This window comes from Camellia sinensis, chromosome 10 (assembly GCF_055761805.1).
Source record: "Camellia sinensis isolate YWXY chromosome 10, ASM5576180v1, whole genome shotgun sequence".
Taxonomy (NCBI): Eukaryota; Viridiplantae; Streptophyta; class Magnoliopsida; order Ericales; family Theaceae; genus Camellia; species Camellia sinensis.
The window spans coordinates 20,651,156-20,672,616 of NC_138970.1; the positions used below are offsets into that span (position 1 = coordinate 20,651,156).

Sequence of the window (21,461 nt, forward strand, 5' to 3'; positions counted from 1 at the left end):
TCATCACTAAAATACTTTCGAAATTCATTATGGATACACATTTTGGTGCTGTATCAATAACACATAAAACCACTTTCATACTTCACAAATGATAATGATATACATTTTAGTGCTATATCAAATCAAACAAACACTTCTATACTTCACAAATGATACACATTTTAGTGGTGTATCAATCTCAAACAAAATCTGGTTTAGAGGTCCATCCCCCATCTTCCAATAAACCGTAGAGTGTATCCCCCATCTCCTCCCACACAATACAATGTATATAAGCGATTATCATATACAAATTTAATCAATCAAGACAAGTGATACACATTTTAATGCTGCATCAATGTCAAACAAACACTTCTATAATTCACAAGTGATACACATTGTAGTGCTGTATCAATCTCAAACAAAATCCGGTTTAGAGGTCCATCCCCCATCTTCCAATAAACCGTGGAGTGCATCCCCCATCTCGTCCCACACAATACAATGTATATAAACAATTATCATATAGAAGTTCAATCAATCAATCAATACAAAATTTGATGTATTATACCAACCGCTGCGTTCGATAACATACACAATTGATTAGTTATAGTTTGCCTAATTATCATTCATTGTCTATAACAATCAAGACTATCCTCCACCGATAGCCCAAAGCAGTTATTTCTAAACAGAAAATAAATGCACCAAATGGATAAAGTATCAACATTTTATCTAGGTGAGCGATAAATTAATCCAACAACACCCTTTGATCCCGTACTTTTCCAGTTTGAATATTTCCTATTCAATTTCTCATTTTCCTAAATTAATTATACAAATTAATTTATCATAACAGTCAGGGCTTTTTCCCATATTTACAATACCAACTCTGAGGTTCCGTTTTCCATCAATAATCCAACACCAAGTCTATCTTCCAAGGTATTACATACATAAAGGTTTATATGTTTGAAACCCCATCTTTTGAAAATTACAAAAAGGCCCCAAAACCTTCTCAAAATTTACCCAACAACCTCCAACATATCAAAATGCCAAAATTTAAAGACAAAGCTCATAAGATGGAGTAGGATATCCCTACCTCGAAGTTAGAGCTCAAACGGAGGAGAGGACCAAACTCAAAGTGCTCCAAACTCCAAACTTTTCAGATCAAAACGTAGCCCTCGACGATCAACACATTTTTTGTAAAGGCCAAAGGATAGGAGAACACTCTAACTAGATCAATCCTAAGAGAGAAGGGAGATTCTAGAGAGAGGAGCTCTCAAAAGATATTTTGGGAAAGTAAGAGAGAGAAAAGGAAAGTGAAAAGTGATTAAAAAATGCTCAGCTACCAACTGATATACGCATGACCCGCTCGAGCGGATAATAGGACGCTCGAGCGTCAAGCACAAAAACTGGACCCGCTCAACCACAATAAGTCCCGCTCGAGCTCCAAGACACAAGAATAAAGTGCATCCGCTCGAGAGCGAAAACCATTCCGCTCGAGCATAGATTTTTCCCTCCCAGAACTTACACCAAAAAAGTACTACCCGCTCGAGCCCAAACAATCCCGCTCGAGCGTGACCCGCTTGAGCGCAAAGAAGTCCGCTCGAGCGTGAATAACGCACCTGCAGAAGTTTTGCAGAGCACAAAATGCTGGAAGCATGAAATCTCCGCTCGAGCGCCCAATGACCTGTTCAAGCGGACCACTCAAAAAACTGGGCAACAAAAAGAAACCAAGGCTCTACCAACCTGTAACAACCAAGCTAACGCATCCTAAAACTCAAACAAATGGAATTAAAGGACGACAACAAGATAGATACAACTACTAGCTCCACGGAACTGAGTCCGGAATACAACTGAACAGTAAAGGGACGACCGGGATCGCTATATATGTAACTAATTGTATAGCTAAGACTAAACTCTACGAATCTAACTTGAGTTTCTAGAACTAGGTGTGGTGTAGTAGCTCAGTATGCTTATCATGTATACATAGATTCAGTATAGTAGTTCAGATTCGGGTATGTGTGACCAATTAGGTCATCTCCAATCCTTCATCAAATTTAAATTTGATGAAAAGTTGGTTAAAACGGTGCCCTAATCGTTTCGTTAAATCAATATCAAATAAAGGGAGAATTAAATTTTTCATCAAATCAAAGAGTTTTATCTTTCAACAAATTTTGTAGGTGACTATTGAGCCGGATGTCCCCCTGATATTTTCTCGGACAACCGAGCTTTCTTTTGTAGGTGACTATTGAGCCCGATGTCCCCCCGATATTTTCTCGGACAACCAAGCTTTCTTTATCTGAACGTCAATTTTCACTCATGGACGGATGTCTACCAGGACATTCTCCTGGGCAACCATGCTTGTAACAAGATTTGACAAAAAAAATTAAAGTTTATCATAACAGTGCATCATATGAGATTAAATTTTTCATCAAATTTCATGAAGCGTTGGAGATGCTTTATGAGTAATATTTTAATGATTTGAAACGTTCATTTTGTAAGAATTTTCGTATACATCACTTATAAAAATAATAAATAATTAAATAAATCAATCATTTAATTATAATTTATTTAATTATTCACGTTTCTCCCAAATCATGATACCAATAATATGAGAGCACAAATTGCGGTACCAATCACTTTGTTTAGTTTTGAGTTTTGAATTTTAAATTCATATTTTTTAATTTATATTTTGATCAAATTTTTATTTGTTAAATGAATTTAATGTAGATGTAATTAAAAAGTAAAAATTTGTAAATAAATATTTTAAAAAATCGATAAATATAAAAAAAAATACAAAAATGTACTAAAATATTGTATTTTTTAATATTTGTTAGTATTTAGTTAATTTTTTAATTTTTTATATAAATTTTATTCTTTTTAAGTGTATTTAAATTAATGCTTCTTTGGGAATTAACTATTTGAATTAATTTTTTGATTTTTACAAAGAGACTTGCAAAAAAATAGAGAGAATGATTTGATAACGTAGTGACTTTTTTATTTTTTTTAGCCAAATGGAAAACAAGACTTGAGTGGATCTAAAAAGTAAAAAATATTGATTAAAATATTTTTAAAAATACAAATTATAAATTTAAAAATTATTTATAAAAAGGCGGATTTGGTCAAAATTCCCTTATAATAAAACTTTAATTTATTAAGAACAAGTACAAAAAAAAATTCTTGAAAAGTCTAGCACACATTACTATTACCAAAATATCCTTAGTGACTAATTTTAAATTTTAAATGATATAACTTTTGATCTAGATATCGGTTTTTAATAAAATTAGTATTTTTATAATCTTTTCATCAAAATCTATCAAATAAGATCTAGGTTGATTATAAAATTCTTAAAATAAAAAAAAATTATCGTCAAAATTGACATAAACAGTAACATGTTACTCTAGTTGACAGTAACATTTTACTGTCTGTTCTAAACAGAACATCAACAACAAAAACAGAATACAACGCTCCCTGCATATAAACTCACACTACTTCTAGAAATTAAAACTCATACATAATCATAGAATACTTAATTGCAGCTTCAAAAACCCTTTTTATGCTAATAAAAAATGGTACATCAGTGACACATCATAGGATATCAATTTACATAGTCAATTAATATAAACTTTGCATCTCTTTCTTTCCAACCATTGTTAATGACTGTGAGAAATCTGGAAATGATAATAAATTCAGAGCGATAAGAGATCCTATTGAGGGCTCTGGTGGACCGCGCTACCACGAATGATAGACAGTGGATGGCTTTGGTCATGGATCTTTCGTAACAGCTCTTCATATGTTCTTATTTCTCTCTCTTCATTAATCTGCTTTGCTTTTTTTTGAGAGAAAGAGAGAGATCAATGAAGAAGTTTCGACTTCTCAGATATATATATATATATATATATGATAGAGCAAAATTGTCCAAAGAAATATGAAAACATATTTGTCTGTTCTTCGTGAAGAACACGCTTTTTGCTCAAAAAATTTAGAAAGTAAAACATTTTAAACTATCATTTACACACTAATATGGTAGGCCTAGGAGATTTTGACTAATTTTCATCTTGAAAAACTCAATAAATGAGAGTAAATAATATTATAATATGAGAGTCTTACACAAAAATGTTATCGTATATTATTATCTCGATTAATGATGAAAAAATAAATAAATCAGTGTGCAATTCAAAACAAAGCAGAACACAACACAACAACAAGGGATTGACGGAATGTGGTGTTGGGTTTAGCCAAACCAACACGGATATGGTGTTGGGCCAGGCTAGGCCCTTGTGCAACGACATAGTGTTGGACGTGACGTGAGCCGGATACGAGGACTGAGCCATTTGTGCAGCGAGCCGCTGCCCAAAGCCGAGGTGGAGTCTGGCATGTTGATGAAATCAACCGGACTAAGATTATGGTTGATCTTGAGACATTGGCCAAGCACGAAGCCAACTTGGGAGCTGGCGAGGTTTAACTCGGCGCAAGGGTGTTCTAAGTTAGTACTTTGGTGCCACAAGTGATCACTCAGTTGAGACCTCCCACGTGGACCAATGGAAAAAAGAGAAGAATCCGCTCTTGGCATGCGTCAATACCATTTGGCGATTTGGCCAATAACGTTTGGCAGTATTGACGCACACACGTGTAAGGAATGAAGAGGGCAGTACCACCACGTGTCCAGCAAAAGACAACAGAGATAGTGCGCACACAATCTGGAGTTGCATGGCCAGCCTAGATCAGGGAGCGCGAGCAGACCCTGGAGGGGTAAGCAAACTTTAGCAATTCTCTCTCCCTAACACTTTGTATTCTCTTTTCTTCTCCAAGAAAGCTAACTTGGCTGTCGAAGGGATTTTCAACAAACCACCCGCCGGGTAGCTCATTTTTATTTTGTTCGTAGTTAGTTGGAGTTCTTTTGGTGGCGAGACGAGCTTGGTAGCAAAGTGTACGGAAGACGACGGATATTTCTCCTCCGTATAGAGATCAAAATTTCAGAACAAATTAATAACCCAAAACTAATTTGTCATAATTGAAATTTGAACGATGGAGACAAACCCAAATGTAAAATAGAGCAGTTATAATGGATAATCATTGTAGTTGATAGAAATCTAGATCTACCAAGTCATCAGTGCTATGACAAATTTATTTTCTTGGGTAGATATATTTTCTTTGCAGTACTAGTCTAGAGCGACCAAATGTTTCTTGAAAAAAAGGGGAATCGAAGACCAAATTCTAAAAGTAACAAACATAATATTGTTAATAATAGAATCATGGGAGGCAACAAGAGAATTCCAGTTTAAGGGAAATGCTCTGGTGTGCAATACATACTATATGCAATCCTATTATAAAATTATGTAAGTTTTTACGAATTTATAAAAGTGATCTCACAAAATGTATAAGTTGAATAAAAATTCACGTAAATTCGTGAAAACTTAAAACTTACATGAATTTGTATTCAATATATGCATTGTTATGAGATTATTTAAGTAAATTTGTGATATTGCACACCGGAAAATTTTTCCCAATTTAGAAGAAGGGCAAATTGCAACAGTAGTCCATGTGCTTTGGTGCTTATGTCATTTTGGTCTTTGTAATGTCAATTGACTTGATTTTGATCTTGAGTATATAATTTTATTTCAATTTGCTCCAATTAATTACAATTCTTAGCATTTTTTTAATGAAAAATATGTATATAAATGGCATGTGTCATATTTTTTAGAGTAAAATTATAAATTTACTCACCTCAGTGAGTTAATCTCAGCAAGACCACTCAACTATGTAGCGGTAAATCTTGTGATAGGATTGCATACGGTATGCATTGCATATCGGAAAAATTTTCCCAGTTTGGAAGAAAAATAAAAAAGGGGCTTAACTTCTGAGGGTAGACCCTATGGAGTTAAGGCCCTAAAGGTCATTCTTAGGTGGTGCTTCATAGTAAGGTCACACAACCATGTAGCAGTAAGTCGCAAAACTCGCACACTGGTAGGGATTCGAACCCGCGCTTACAATTTGTCCACACCTGAAAGGTTCATTTTACCAATCATCATATGTGCTGTCGTTCGGATGGTTGGTCCCAAGGAGAGTGGAACTTGGGATCTCAAGCTTTCTACCTCAAGGCTTGACCAAGTTGCCACACCCCCTTGGGTTATTTAGAGCAACTCCAAGGGTAAGTCACAAAATGCCTTGCAAAAGTATACAAAAAAATACTATTTTATTTTTCCTAACTAGTTTAGCTAGTGAATACTCTAACCATACTCTTTATTTTAGCTAATCAATCAAATTAATTTAACTAATTTTTAAAAGAAAATATTATAAACATAAATAAATTTTTTTATGACATGTTACATATGTTGACATGACATTTGTAAATATTTTTTTAATATTTAATTAAATTATTTAAAAATATATATATATATTAAATTATTAAAAAAAATATTTTCAAACGATCATATTTTTAAATGATAATATACAAATACAAAATCAAATCAATTAGATGTAATATATAAACACAAAACCAATCAAAAGAAGAGTATTTGATTAGATGGAGGAAACAATTTTAGTAGAAAACCTTTTTGCCTCTCAATGAAGGCTAATTAGTTGTAAAGAGTTAAAATAAAAATGGATATTTTACCTTTTCTAATGTGGAGCCTTTTGACCTTTAGAAAAAAGAGAAAACTAATTATAGTAACAAAAATGTCTCAAGTTGCTCTTTTGGTCTCGTTTGTCAACTACATATTTTAGTTGAAAAATTAAAAAGTCACTATAACTTGTCACATCACTCTCTTTATTTTGTTGCACAACTTTTTATAAAAAGTCAAAAAATTATTAAAATAACATATTCTTAGACGAGACCTAATAACAAGTGAAAGTAAATAGAATTTCACTTTCTATTTATAAATTTTTGGTTACAAAGGAAGACGATGAGTGTTGCAAATCTCTAGGTGGATAGTTGACTTGAGTCATCAGAGGTAACAGAGTAGGAGCCAAGGGGGATACAAGATAGGGATGGTAATTTAAATCTGACCTAATGGGGATCTAGCCCTTCGATTCCAATTAGAATGATTTTTCTCTGAAAAATATCCCGACAAGCTGGGATAGTATTTAAAAATGAATCCTTGATAATTTTCAGGCCGAGAACCGTGATAGGTTCCCCCGTCCCATCTCCATTTCTGCCCTGAACTAAAATTACTATTATACCCCTCTATACTTAACTTTAATCTGGTTTTTTCAACAGTGGCAGTTGTGTAATTACATACCAACTTGGGGGCATTTAACTTTATTCTCTCAGTGGTCTCCATAAAAATCAACGTCAAACCTCTCGGAGGCTTCATTTCACCAGAACACACACACAAACACAAACACGACACCATTTTACTCTCTCTCTCTCTCTCTCTAGGAAAATCAGAGGAATTTCTTTCTCTCTCTCTCTCTCTCTCTCTCTCTCTCTCTCTCTCCATAGAAAAATCTGAGAAATTAGCATAATAGGAAAGAACCCAGGTATGCAAAAGCCTATTTTATTTGATTCTCAAACTGTGAATGTGTTTTGAGTAGAGAGTTTCTTTTGATTCTTGTTTTGACCTATGTGTTGTTTTTAGGTACTTCTTGTAATTTCAGTTGCTATTTTTATTTTAAATCAAGTTTGAGGTTTAATTTATGATCTGGGTAGATGTGTATGCCTTGAAAATTTGAAGTTTTATATGTATATGTTTTTAGTTTGAACTTTGGTGTCTGAAAAAAAATAAATAAATACTGTCTTCTTTTTGGCCCTTTGATTAGTCTGAAGAAAAGAGAGGGGGGGGGGTAAATTACAAATACACCACTAAGGTTTGCTTAAAATACAAATTAGATCCTGTAGTTTGAAAAATTACAAATACTTCCCTGTCATAATTTTTTATTTAACAAAATTAATTGAAAATGTGAAATTTCTAACTGTTTACCTATACAATAATAAAATTATCTGAATTTTTAATTGAAATAAAATTTTAACATTTTAAAAAACTGTTAATTAACTTGATAATTTATTAATAAAATGATCTATTTGTTATGAAATTAGAAACCTTAGGGGCATAATGTAATTTCTAAAACCATAGGGGTAATTTGTAATTTAAGTAAATTTCAGGAATGTGTTTGTAATTTATCCAAAAAAAAATAAAAAATAAAATGGGATATGTAAAATTCAAAAAAAAAGAAAAAAGAGTTATGTATTTTTCAGAGTCGGGAAAACCTGATTCTCCCCCGTTAGGGGGCGGGGGGTATGGGTTCCCCGCCGAGGATTGGGGGTGGGGACAGGGACGGTGATACCTTGGAGGATCAAGAATGATGAGTGTTACTCTAGCTGACAAAAAAATTACCATCGAAATTGACATAAATAGTAACATGTTACCCTGGTTGACAAGAACATTTTATTGTATGTTTGAGCAGAACATCAACAACAAAAACAGAGTACGACCCTCCCTGCATATAAACTGGCACTACTTCTAGAAATTAAAACTCATACATACTCGTAGAATACTCAATCGTAGCTTCAAAAACCCTTTTATGATAATCAAAAATGGTACATCAGTGGCACATCATAAAATATCAATTTATATAGTCAATTAATACAATAAATTTTGCATCTCTTTCTCTCCAACCATTGTTAATGACTGAGAAATCTGGAAATGATAATAAATTCAGAGCGATGAAAGATCCTACTGAGGGCTCTGATGGACCACGCCGCCACGAATGATTGACGGTGGATGGCTTTGGTTATGAGTTTTTCATAATAGCTCTTCGTATGTTCTTATTTCTCTCCTCAATCGCCGTCTTCTCTTTCTTTTCTCTCTTTGTTAATCTGCTTTGCTTTTTTTTCTAAGAGAAAGAGGGAGATCGATGAAGAAGTTTCGACTTCTCAAACATATATATGATAGGGAAAATTTGTTTAAAACAGTATGAAACATATTTGTCTGTTCTTCATAAAGAACACACTTTTTGCTTAGAAGATTTAAAAAATAAAACATTTTGAACTGTGATTTACAGGCTAACTTGATAATCCTAAGAGATTTTGACTAAATTTCCTTTTGAAAAACTCAATAAATAAGAGTGAATAATATTATAATATAAGAGTCTTACACAAAAATGTGATCTTATATTATTATCTCAATTAATGATGAAAAAATAAATAAATCAGTGTGTAATACAAAACACGACACGACGTAACACGACACAACACAAAACAAGGGATTGACGAGCAGCGCAGATCTATCGACCACGAACGGAAATTGACGGAGGAGAAACAACGATTAATGAACGGTGAATGACAAAGGGAGAGAATCCAGCTCTCATCTGAACCCTTGATTTCTAGCCCTAGCTTCACGGTGATCGGTGACGGTATCATCTCTCTCTCTCTCTCTCTCTCTCTCTCTCTCTACGATTGCCCCAACATTTCCTGTATGATCTGCTGTAATCTGAAGACAAAGTTACAGTCAAGAGGAAGATTAATCTTATGGCTTGGAATTTTTAAGATTTATTTATGCATTGTATATTCTGATTTTGAACAAACAATTATAAACTATCTGAATTACTGGTAATTGTTGGGTAGTCGTATAGGGCTTCAACCAATTGGTGGTGCAGTGAAAATTTTTACTGGTTGAAGAAGGTTAACCTACCTTATTAGCTAGTTAGGAATTAAGATTATTAATTTATGGGACTCACATTCCATTGTTAGATTGCAATTTTTGTAATCCAACAAAATTAGCGATTTTTTTTAAACCTACAAGTAATAATGCAAAGCAAACATATAATTTCCATGTTCATTGCAAAACAAACGTTTACAAGAGGAAATTTTTATCTCACTAATTCAGGATAACCACACTAATTATATGGATTATTAATCTCCACATTACTAAGGCGTTACTGTATGTTATGGTTTTTTGTTGACCGGGGGCATCATGGTTACTTTTGGGACTAGTCAATCATCTTCCTTGAATCACATATAGAAATTTTTGAGGGAGCAAAATACAATTAGGAACTCTCGGTGTTTGCTCCGTTGTTGTTCTTCATCTTCCCAACTGGGTGATATGATGTGGTATGCTCATAATCATTAATATAATTTAGGATTAATTGCACTTTACCTCCTCGAGGTAAACCTAAAAAACACACAACCCCCTAATGTTTATTTTGTTACAGTAAACCCCTTGTATTGTCTACCAAACTGCAATGATTAACAATTTCATCCAACTTAATAGTATGTGTGACACGTGGCAAGAAAGGACTTACAGGCTTTGTTCCTGCTATTTGAGTGCCCAATGGACAATTATGCCCTTCACTTCCCTTCAAATTTTCAATGGCCACCCACTATTGCTCCAAACAAAGGATGGAGCTTCACTCCCAATTTAAAGCTTATAGTTTATAATATTTACTTAGAGCAAAGTATTTAGATACCCACTGTAGAACTACAGATTTTGTTGAAGCTCCCGTTTTAGGTTCTAGGAACACGACGACTTAACAATATGATTTTCATTTGCAATTGGGGTTCTTTCCAATTCTTTCATACCTAGATTTTTTAGCAAGTGTCCAGTATCTAAACAACATTGTCATTTGGGTCTCTACATGTACCAGCCAATGGTATATGGTGAATATATTGGGTTTGATATGAGTCAGCTGGGGTGGTGGTGATTGTTCAGTTCTCCTCAGGTTGCAAGGACGGTGTGTGAAGGGAGAAGAGAACGAAAGAGAAGAAGGGAAAAGTGAGAGGGGAAATAACAGGGCTATTTTTGTGCTTTTATATTTTCTTTTATCTCCATCCATTTTTACACTTTGCCATTAACTATAAGGGGTTTCATTATCCCAAAGTGAATGATAGGGGGGTTTCGGGTTTTTTTACTTAACCCTAAGGAGGTAGTGTAATTTACCCTATAATTTAGGATGAAAGTATCATAAAGGGTCGTATCACTCTGCATGTAAATTTTATTTTTACATCATTACTCTTGTATTAATATCCCAACACATCAAGTACTAAACAAATTATGATCTAAAAAAACGCATCATTCTAAATGTATTAAATTTTTGTATACAAATTGTGTTACTATTTGTACAGGATTGCCATGATCAATGAAAAATAACCCACAGAAATTATTGACATGAAACAAATGTTTACATCTGCAAATGCAAACAAAATATTTCATGTCGGTGATTTTGGTGAGATTTTTGGTGCTGGTATACTTTCCTTTTAAATTTAACAGCTTACAGGTGTCAAAGCAGCGATGGAACAACATACCATCGACATTGTCGAAAGAGAACATCAGCAAGAAAAATGGATTGAGGTAACAGATCATATACGGCTTCAAATGAAGTCAAACACACCTAGAGCTATTGAGCCTTTGCCCGATGAACCTTGTATCTTCAGAGTGCATGAAGGACTGTGTCATGTAAATGAAAAGGCATACACACCTATGCTAGTTTCTATTGGGCCTTACCACCACGGTCACCCTAAACTACTTCCTATGGAAAAACATAAAGAGCGTTATTTGGAACTGCTTCTTCAACGTAACAATCAAAGAAAGGAGGAGTACTTAGATTCCATGAAGAAGTTAGAAGAAAGAGCTCGCGAGTATTATGCGAACCCCATTGACCACCTCAACAGTGACGAGTTTGTGAAAATGATGTTAAATGATGCTTGCTTTGTTATTGAGTTTCTTGTTGGTATTCATGAGTATTTTCTTGTCAAGCATCAACATCAACTACGACAGGAAGGACAACAATTATGTCATGTGAGTGATAACACTATTGTCAAAGTACCATGGATGAGAATGCACATTTGTCAAGACTTGATACTGCTTGAAAACCAACTTCCCTTCTTTGTTCTATCCGAATTTTATAGCATGAGTTGCAGGAGGACTGAAAATCCAAACCAGAAACATCCCACCCTCATTGAGCTTGCTAAGTATCCTATCACTCGTATGCTACCAAGAAGAGACAAAATCCAATTTGAAAATCGACATTTCAATGAAAGCAAGCATTTTCTTGACTTGGTACATAATGTTTGTCATCATCCTTGTCTCACAATCAATGCAGAGCACTCCTCCACCAGGTCCCATAAGGAAACTTGTCCTAAAATGCCCTGTGTGATAGAGCTTGAGGAGGCTGGTGTCACGTTCGAGGAGCGTAAGGAGGTCAGCATGTTCGATATAGTCTTCGAACATGGTCATTTTAAAATACCAAATTTGAGGTTTGTGATTCGACATAAATATTCTTCCGTAACATCATTGCCTACGAGCAACATTCCTCAGATGACAAACCCAAATATTTCACCGATTATACATTCTTCATGGATCTACTTATCAAATCCAAAGAAGATGTGAACAAACTTCGTCGCAATAAAGTTATTGACAACATGCTTGGTGATGACGAGGCAGCACTTATGTTCAAAAACTTGGGTAAAGGAAAAATCATTTTGCAGCATTTCTGTTACGCTGAACTATGCAGCAAAGTAAATGCTCATTGCGAGACATGGTGGTACGGAGGAGTAGCGTCATTGAAGCCTGATTACTTCAAAAATATGTGGGTTACTGTTGCCACTTTTGCAGCCACTTTTCTCCTCCTCACTCTCACACAGACTGTCATTTCTGTAATCACTATGCTTTCTTCGTTGTCCCCACGTTGATGTTATTCAAAAACTCTACAAGAACAGCATGTATGTTTCAGATTTTATTCGTATCTCTAATTGTGAATATGTTTTTTAATATCGGTATATTTTGTACGCAAAAACATTATGTGCTGTGCGCGTGTCATTTGCTTAGGCCAACTTATCGACTATTTTATTTCAAAAAAAAATTAATACAATCTTTAAAAAAAAAAATTAATACATAGATACTATGTTTGTGTTAATATGAGAGTGCAAGCCTCTTTAGAATTAGTGTAGTTGTGCTATTAACACATGGACTGAGATTCTATTTAGTTGGCTGGACTGTAGACCCACCATAGGATTTGATCTTAATGATTCAAATCGTTTAGCTTATTGGGTCATCCAAACATATCATGTAAAAAAAATCAAAATAATAGAACTACCATCAATACATGATCAGATCACATTTGTCATATGCCAAGTATCATCAAGACTTAAGTTTTTTGTTTGGTAGATGCAGAGGCCTTGAATGATGCAGATAGAATGTGCCATATATCATGATAAATAACCACTTGATAAATACTGTAAAATTTCACTGTTTATGTCTAACAAGTCTATATGAACATACATTATTGTGAAATTTCTCTTTTTGTTTCAAAGATTATGGTATTCAATTGATATTTATTTTATAAGATTTGAGTAATCTAAAATGATGAATTTAAGAATGAGAAGGAGAAACTCTGTGAGGTTAAACCTCAACTTGGAATGCAAAGATTTTATGGTTGGTTGTTTCACTCAAGAACCCATTTTCCTTCAAGTTTTGTTGCCTCGATATCTCTGGCATTGACAATATGTTCCATCCGTTTGAGTGTACCTTGTTTCTTGATCTGGTTGTCTAAATGTTATCTTCCCTAAATGTTTTTTTTTTATAATAATTTATTTATTTTATAATGAAGATGAGTAATAAAGTATAACCCAAACATCAATACAGGTGGCCAACAAAAGAACCTAATAAGGAAAAAGAAAAATAAAAGAAAAATGTTGGCAAGAAACCAACTAAGAACAACATCAAAACCTCAAAACAAAACAAACATCACAATAAGTCATGACTGACTTACTTTAAAATTAATAACAATTCAAAATTTTGATTTACTTTCTGTATACCATAAAAATGTCACAGATTGCAATGTTACAAAACACAGAGTTGCAACAAGGGAACTCAACCATCAAAGGAATTAACCAAAATATTTTCTGCCAAATAAAAACATCAGTTGTAGCAATCTTATCTTCAACAGTCTTGGATAAAGAAGCTTGGAATTCAATGTTTGGATGACAGGAATAAGCTTGAAGAGAAGTAGAAATGCGATTCCCAAGTCTCAATGATTCTAATATTTTGAATAAATTGGAATAGAAAAATAATTTTTTTTGTTATTTATTTTAACAGGAATTACATTCTCAAACTAAGGATGAATCTTACTATCTTTTAAAAAAAAAAAAAAACTAAGGATGAATCTGATTACTCTTTTTCTTTTTCTTTTTTCCATAGCAATCTTATATTTTTTGAAGAATGTTGACCATTCAAGCGTAAAAAAGTAATAAATTGGCCCAAGTCCAAAAATAACTTACAAGAAACCGAAAATCCAACAAGAAGGAAGTAATAAAAATAAAAAGTTGCCTTAAAATAATTCACAAGAAATATAACCTAGACTAGACCCGTCAACCAGTATGTACTTATGAACTGGTTTAAGGCATCTTGGGGCTTCCCTTCTTTATTCCAGGCTGCTTGTAGATTAATTACTCTTGAATTCTTTAGTAAGTAAAGAATTCGAAAGGTCTATTTAACTCATTGTTAAGGGAGTTATCATCATTTTTGTTTTTAGTTAATGAGTAAATTCTCCAAGCTTGTCGTTCGCCGACTTTAGAATCAATTACTTAATGTTGGTTTAATCGGAGTAGGACGAGAAGCAAATCTCGGATGTGTGCACTGACTCTATAAGGCACACACCATTTAAACAAAGGAGTGCAGCTGCCAGGATTCGACCCTACACCTAAATTCTGAATACGGTTCGTCCAGTACTTAGAGGGCCATCTTAGGACTACTACACCAAAATTCCTTGGAGTTAGTCCCAGGAAGTGTGGAACCAAGAACCTCAAGATTTATATCCAAAATCTTATTAAAGTGCCACAACCCCTTGCATTATTTATTTATTTTTATTACAAAGAAACATTATTACTTCAGATTTCACAAAGATCTATTCCTTTTTGTCATTCAATAATAGTATTTGGTCCCCACATCATCTCTTTTGTCAACCAACATTGTCAGGCAGTAATATAGGGGAATGGCTTTCCTCCGGTCCATGATTGGATTGGAGGGTGCTGTTGGGCCTGTAAGGGCCTATTACGGATCCCGTTTATATTTCATTGTCCATTTTTTTCATACAAAACTGATTTGATCACATAGCTATCAATATCCGATCAACGTGATTTTTTATAAGCATGTAGTGCTCCCCGAGTTCTACACATTGAATGGTTCGGATTATCAAAATGGGACCTGTGGTGAGTCCCTATGGGCCCAACAGTATCCTTCAGTCCGTGACTGGACTGGAGGGAAGCCATTCCCTTTATATAGTTAGTTTTGATTTCATATATTTTTTTTCAATAATTATGTACATGAAGGATTCAACATAAATATAATTTACATGATGTAAGATTTATTTTTTATAAAATATCTATGTCTTATTTTATATTTAGTCTATGTATTTCTAGCATTATTGATATTTTTTTGTTGTTTTGTATTTGTATGTATGCTTGAATATGTCAAATGCATAAATGGTTAATTTGAAAATTATAATACATAATTTTATTATATTTATCTTTTTAAAAATGTTCATAATTTTTCTCATCACAAAACGTCATAACAAAAATTATAAAGTGCCGTAATTTTATCATTAATATGCATCTTTTAGGAGTGTATGCGGTAGATTTCTGCATATAATTTGTATAGTAACGACATTTCTGCAATTATAAGGGATGAGAAATTCTACAATACACACCCAAATTTAAAATGTTTACCATATGTCTTAGTTACTTATGACATTTGCAATATTTTTGGTATCTCTACTTACTCAAACCTTCAAAAATTTGTATACCAAACTTTTTTGAATACTTAGGTGTCAAATTAGCATATACAAACTTGAAATATCTAAATACATACTCCAGGATATTATAATTTGCGAAGAGGGTGGGGTTTATAATTTTATATTGAATGATTGAGGAATATGAGGCATAATCAATGATGATTAATGAAAGAATATGAATAAATGACATTCTTAGAATACCCAATAATTTTTCTCTACCCATATGCCAAACTTATTATTTTCTTACATTAACTTTAATCTTTTTTTTATTCTAATATTTTTGAAACTCTTTTATTGATCCTCACTATTAAAATAATGAAAACAAAAATATTTAACGTCTTTTTGTATGGCAAATTTGGCATTGCCAAGTCATGTCATATTGACATCTTACTTCTGAATGTTCGGGTGAAGCACAATTAGATGGAAAAATTTGTTTTTAAAAGCGTCATCTCAAAATTGACATTTCAAGTGAAGATATGACTTATTGTGGTAATAGTTATGATTTATTGTAATATTAATTATGACCTATTGTAATTATTATTTTGGTTACAAGCAAAAAAAATTTTTGTTATACTTTATGTGGTGTTTAATTACAACTCCTTAATTTTTTTAAGTTATAACTAAAACATATTTAGTTGATGATCAGCACTACAAATGTCACAACTTACATGTTATACACACTCTTTTAAAAAGGGTGTGCATTATAGCATGACCGATTTAGAATAGGAGTAAACTTCTTCTTCTTTTTTTTCTTGTTCTTCTAATCTAGCGCTTAGTTTGTTTAAGCAGAAAACATTTTCTAGTATTTGGTACAATGAAAAACGAAAGTCAATGAAAAATATTTTCCATGGTCAACGAAAGACAATATTATTTGGGTAAAAAATATTTTTCACTTTTTAAAGGCGAAAATTGTTTTCCGAATTAAAATCTTATCAATGTCACCACACTACCATTACCATTCTCACCTCCACCACCATATCATACCACCTCCACCTTACCTTCACCCCAACACTACCACTACCACTACCACTACCACTACCAAATATAAAAAATATTTTTCGTCTAAACAAACGAAAATGAGACGCATCATTTTCCTTTTTTTTTTTTTAACATACACACGTACTAAACTTGCCCCTTTTCAATTGGCGTTGAGTGATAGAGAGAGGATGGAACAACATAGCAATGAGAATATTGGGGATTCATAACCTTGTATCTTCAGAGTGCATAAAGGAATGCGTCGTGTAAATGAAAAGGCATGCACACCTATGCTAGTTTCAATAGGGCCTTACCACCATGGTCGACCCAAACTAGCCATGGAAAAACATAGAGAGCGTTTTCTAGAATTGCATCTTCAACGAGACAATCAGAGAAAGGAGGATTACTTGGATTTGATGAAAAAGTTGGAAGAAAGAGCTTGCAAGTCTTATGTAGACCCCATTGACCACCTTGACAGTGACAATGCTTGATTTGTTTCTCAGTTTCTTCTTGGTTGAGCTGACCAACTACGAGAAGAAGAAGTACGATGACAAATATCTATTCTCAAAGTATCATTAGTGAAAGCGCAAATTAGCACAACCTGATGCTGCTTGAAAACCAACTTCCATTCTTTGTTATATCTACATTTTTTGACATGAGCTACACCCTAACCCAAAATCCAAACCAGAATCCTCCTACTACCTCCAATGAACTCCTTACGAGGATGGCTTCATTGCTTCTCATTGTGTCACGACTCCAAACCGCCCCTAGTAGTTTGGTGCCGTGATGGCCAGTAATTCGAGATTACCGAAGGCCAACTTTCAAAATTCACACACAATCAGAGTATAGATATAGGGGGCTCACAAGTGCGGAAGCAATAATCTAAAATACAAGTGGTCCATAAGAGCAGTGCATAAGTCAAATGAAATGGCATACATCTTTACATAGCTTTACAACTTGAATACAAATAGAAATGAAGTACAACAATACATATTACATCTTGGTAAAAGGCTTCTCAAGCCGACATGTTCAAAATACATAAACTTTAAGATTGCCGACATAAACAAAAACACTTGAGCTACAAATCATGAAACATAATCTTCTAGTTTGCCGACATCCTCACTGCCGACATAACATACATGCAAAACACACATCTCGGCGTAGCCGACTTCTTGCTTGTTACCTACATACATACATAGGGAGGGTGAGCTTGGATACTCAGTGAATGGTACAAGTAATAAAGGGGTTAAATGAATGATTCCCGATGTCTTTTCAAAACAATACATAGTATATCTTTGTCAAAACCATACATAACATAGCTTAGCTTGGCTTGAAATAAAACATCATTCAAAACTTGGTCTTTCAAAACTTACTTACTTAACATACGTCAAATCTTAAAACATAACCTTAGCATAACCTTGGTCCTTCAAAACAAAAGCATGACCTCGACATCGAGCACACCCGTTCATATTCCGTAGGTGGCCGATATCTTAACAAGGGTGCTACCTAGGCTTAACGTCCCCTAGCACGAAAGGACGGTGCTACTTAGGCTTAAAGTCCCCTAGCACGAAAGGACCCTCAAAACAAGATGTGCTGCGAAAGTTTAGAGTCCTCCAGCACGAGGGACCTATGTTACAAAGGCCCGTAGCCCTTTAACACTTGGGTGCTGCACAAGTTTAGAGTCCTCCAGCACAAGGGACCTATGTTACAAGGGCCCGTAGCCCTTTAACACTTGGGTACTGCGCAAGTTTAGAGTCCTCCAGCACAAGGGACCTATGTTACAAGAGCCCGTAGCCCTTCAACACTTCGGTGCTGCGCAAGTTTAGAGTCCTCCAGCACAAGGGACCTATGTTACAAGAGCCCGTAGCCCTTTAACACTTGGGTGCTGCGTAAGTTTAGAGTCCTCCAGCACAAGGGACCTATGTTACAAGAGCCCGTAGCCCTTTAACACTTGGGTGCTGCGCAAGTTTAGAGTCTTCCAGCACAAGGGACTTTCCGAGAATGTCGTCAAAACAAAGCTTACTTGATACATTGCCATGCAAAACAAAGCTTATACTTGATACATAAAATAGGGATATCATTCATGCTTAACAAATACTTTTATCAAAACAAGGCAAAGCTTTATCAAAATGTTATAACATAACTTTATTAAAAATACCACTCACTTAGTTCTTGGGACGTCGGGGTCAAGGCAAAGGTCCAAGTCCTACAAACACATGGCAAAGTATACTGAACATACTTCTCAAAACAGGTCTCACATGCAGGCAAATGATCTCGGAAAACATGCTGGAAGTCAAAACACTGTTTTACATGTCAGGGAGACATGCTGGGTATCAACCAGGTCTTTGCCGAGGTCCCACACCTCCTGGCCGAGGTGTGGCTACCCTGGCTTCGGCATACGGCTGCATGCCGAGGTGCGCACAAGACAAACTAAAGGTGTAAGTGATCATGCAAGGTAGACCAAGGTGAGATACGATGCTTGGCCTAAGTGTGAGGTCTAGGTAAGAGTGATCTCGGCGAGTACACCTCGGGAAGTGAGTCTGGAGATCTGGGTTTCCACCTGTGAAGAACAGGAAGAACATGAACATGAAGATCATGAAGAACATGGATGCCAAAATCATAACTTCTTTATTTACAAAATCTGGGATTTCATGCTATGAGTTCGAAAACATGGACCTGGGTACCAATACTTGAAGATCATATGAAAACAAACACAAAAACATGGATCTTGGCATGAGGTTTCGGATCAAAACATGACTTTTCTTGAAGAACACATGAATGGCATTTTCTCTTTCTAAAACCGGACTTCAAAACAATGCATGGCTTACAAATCATATTCAATCATGCAATGCAATAACATAAACATAAAGAACAACATGGGTAGATCAAGAATCTAACCTTAGAACACGAATCTAACGGTTCGATCTCTAGGGATCAAGCTTGGAAATCTATCTCCTCCCAAGAACTCCTCTCCCTCCTCTAGAGCTTCTCTCTCCTCTTCAAAACAAAGATACAGAAATGATAGGCTTTTCTCTCTCTATCGGCTGACTTAGCACTCAGCTCGGACACGTGGCAACGGCTAGTTGGCTCTCCTCAAAAAGGCGATAGATTGACAAGACAAGACTATGACAAGGTGTATCTAACAAGCTACTCGGTAAGGCACTCCGGCAAGTGATGACATCGGCTAACAACAAGACTTCAGCAACTAAGGTGACAATGACCTCGGCTAGGAAGGACAACACTTGACTAAGCTGTGCCACACCTTGGCCTAGATGTGCCACACCTCGGTCTAGGTCATACCACTCCAGGACAAGGTCACTTGGGTGCAAAGGTAACATCTCGGCCTAGATAATACACATCTCAGCCAATATGTCAAGGCGAAGGTGGAGGTCAAACGAAGTGGTTCCGAGATAATTCTAGACTGAAGATGACCTCGGCTTGGAATGATCTAGGCGTAACGTAACCTAGACTTGGCATGACTTCGGCTTAACATAACTTAGGCTTAACATAGCAGGGAAGGGGCAAAGCATGCAAGCAACACTTAGACATATCACATAAAACACAAAGCAAGACGAGATTCATGGATGCAAACTTAGCAAGACAAAGTTATGTAAATGAACATGAACATGACTACAACATGAATATGGATTGTTACAACAACTTAACATGGCAAAACATATAAATGCATGCAAACATGACTAAGCCATAAATGTGGGTTGTTACACATTAACAAGCAACTAGAAAGCATTACATGTCCATAACCGAATTTGAAAGTATACCTGTATATGAAAGCAAGCATTTTCTTGATTTTGTGCATATTGGTTGTCTTCCCTCCTACAGAGATGAGTTAAATGACTGACAAAACGAGATTCAGAGAACTTACTATAAAATGCCATGTGTTATAGAGCTTCCGGATGGTGGTGTCAAGTTGGAGGCTGTAGAGGATGATAATGAGCTCCATCTTGGCATGTTCGATATACGCTATTTTAAAATACCAAAGTTTAAAGTCAATGATAGGACATAAACATTCTTGTGTAACATCATTGCCTACGAGCAACATTCCTCAGACAATGAACCAAAATATTTCTCTGATTATGCATACCTCATAGATAAACTTATCAACTCCAAACAAGATATGAACCAACTTCGTCGCCCTAAAGTTCTTGACAACTTGCTTGATGATGACAAGGAGCTAGCACTTATGTTCAACAACTTGAGTAAAGGAATGCTTGTTTTGAAGTAGGTCTACTACGTGCTGAACCGTGCAGCAAAGTGAACGCTCATTGCAAGAAATGGAGGAAGAAGAGTAGATTCATTGAATCATGATAACTCCACAAATGTATGGGTCACCCTTGCCACTATTGCAGCTGCTTTTCTCCTACTCCTCACTATCACAGACTCTGATTTCCCAAATTGCTACTATTACTCCATCCCCATCCCATTGCTGATATAATCTGATAATGTTTTCTTAGCTCACCACCCTATCATCTACTATTTTATTAATATTCCTACATATATGTCTCTGTTTAATCTGGAGAGTGAATGTATCTTTAAAATAAGTGTTGTTCTATTCATCCATAATCTTAAAAATATTGAATGTGTTAGTTAAACTTGCGGACAATCATCTGAATTGTTTGTGTGCTTTCTTCTGTGTTTGGTTTCAACTATGGTTTTCCTTTGCTCAAAGGAAAATTATGTAGTGCTCATTAATCGAAGTCCATTTGGTGGTGTGAAGCAAAACATGAATGGCGTCAAGCAAAACTCCAAACCACCAAATAACTTCACCTATT

General features: G+C 35.0%; 1 protein-coding gene across 1 annotated transcript; it reads left to right on the forward strand.

The window, feature by feature from the left end:
• The first annotated feature begins 11,198 nt into the window (after positions 1–11,198).
• LOC114269124 (UPF0481 protein At3g47200-like) lies at positions 11,199–12,598 on the forward strand. The gene is made up of 2 exons (XM_082889849.1): positions 11,199–12,138; positions 12,225–12,598. Exons 1-2 carry the CDS (start codon positions 11,199–11,201, stop codon positions 12,596–12,598), a joined length of 1,314 nt encoding a protein of 437 aa, XP_082745975.1.
• Positions 12,599–21,461: the final 8,863 nt, after the last annotated feature.

Coding starts and splice junctions, on each gene's coding strand:
- LOC114269124 (XM_082889849.1), top strand. CDS start 11,199: ATGGAACAACATACCATCGACATTGTCGAAAGAGAACATCAGCAAGAA. Junction 12,139..12,224: donor CGATATAGTCTTCGAACATG/GTCATTTTAAAA, acceptor AACATTCCTCAG/ATGACAAACCCAAATATTTC.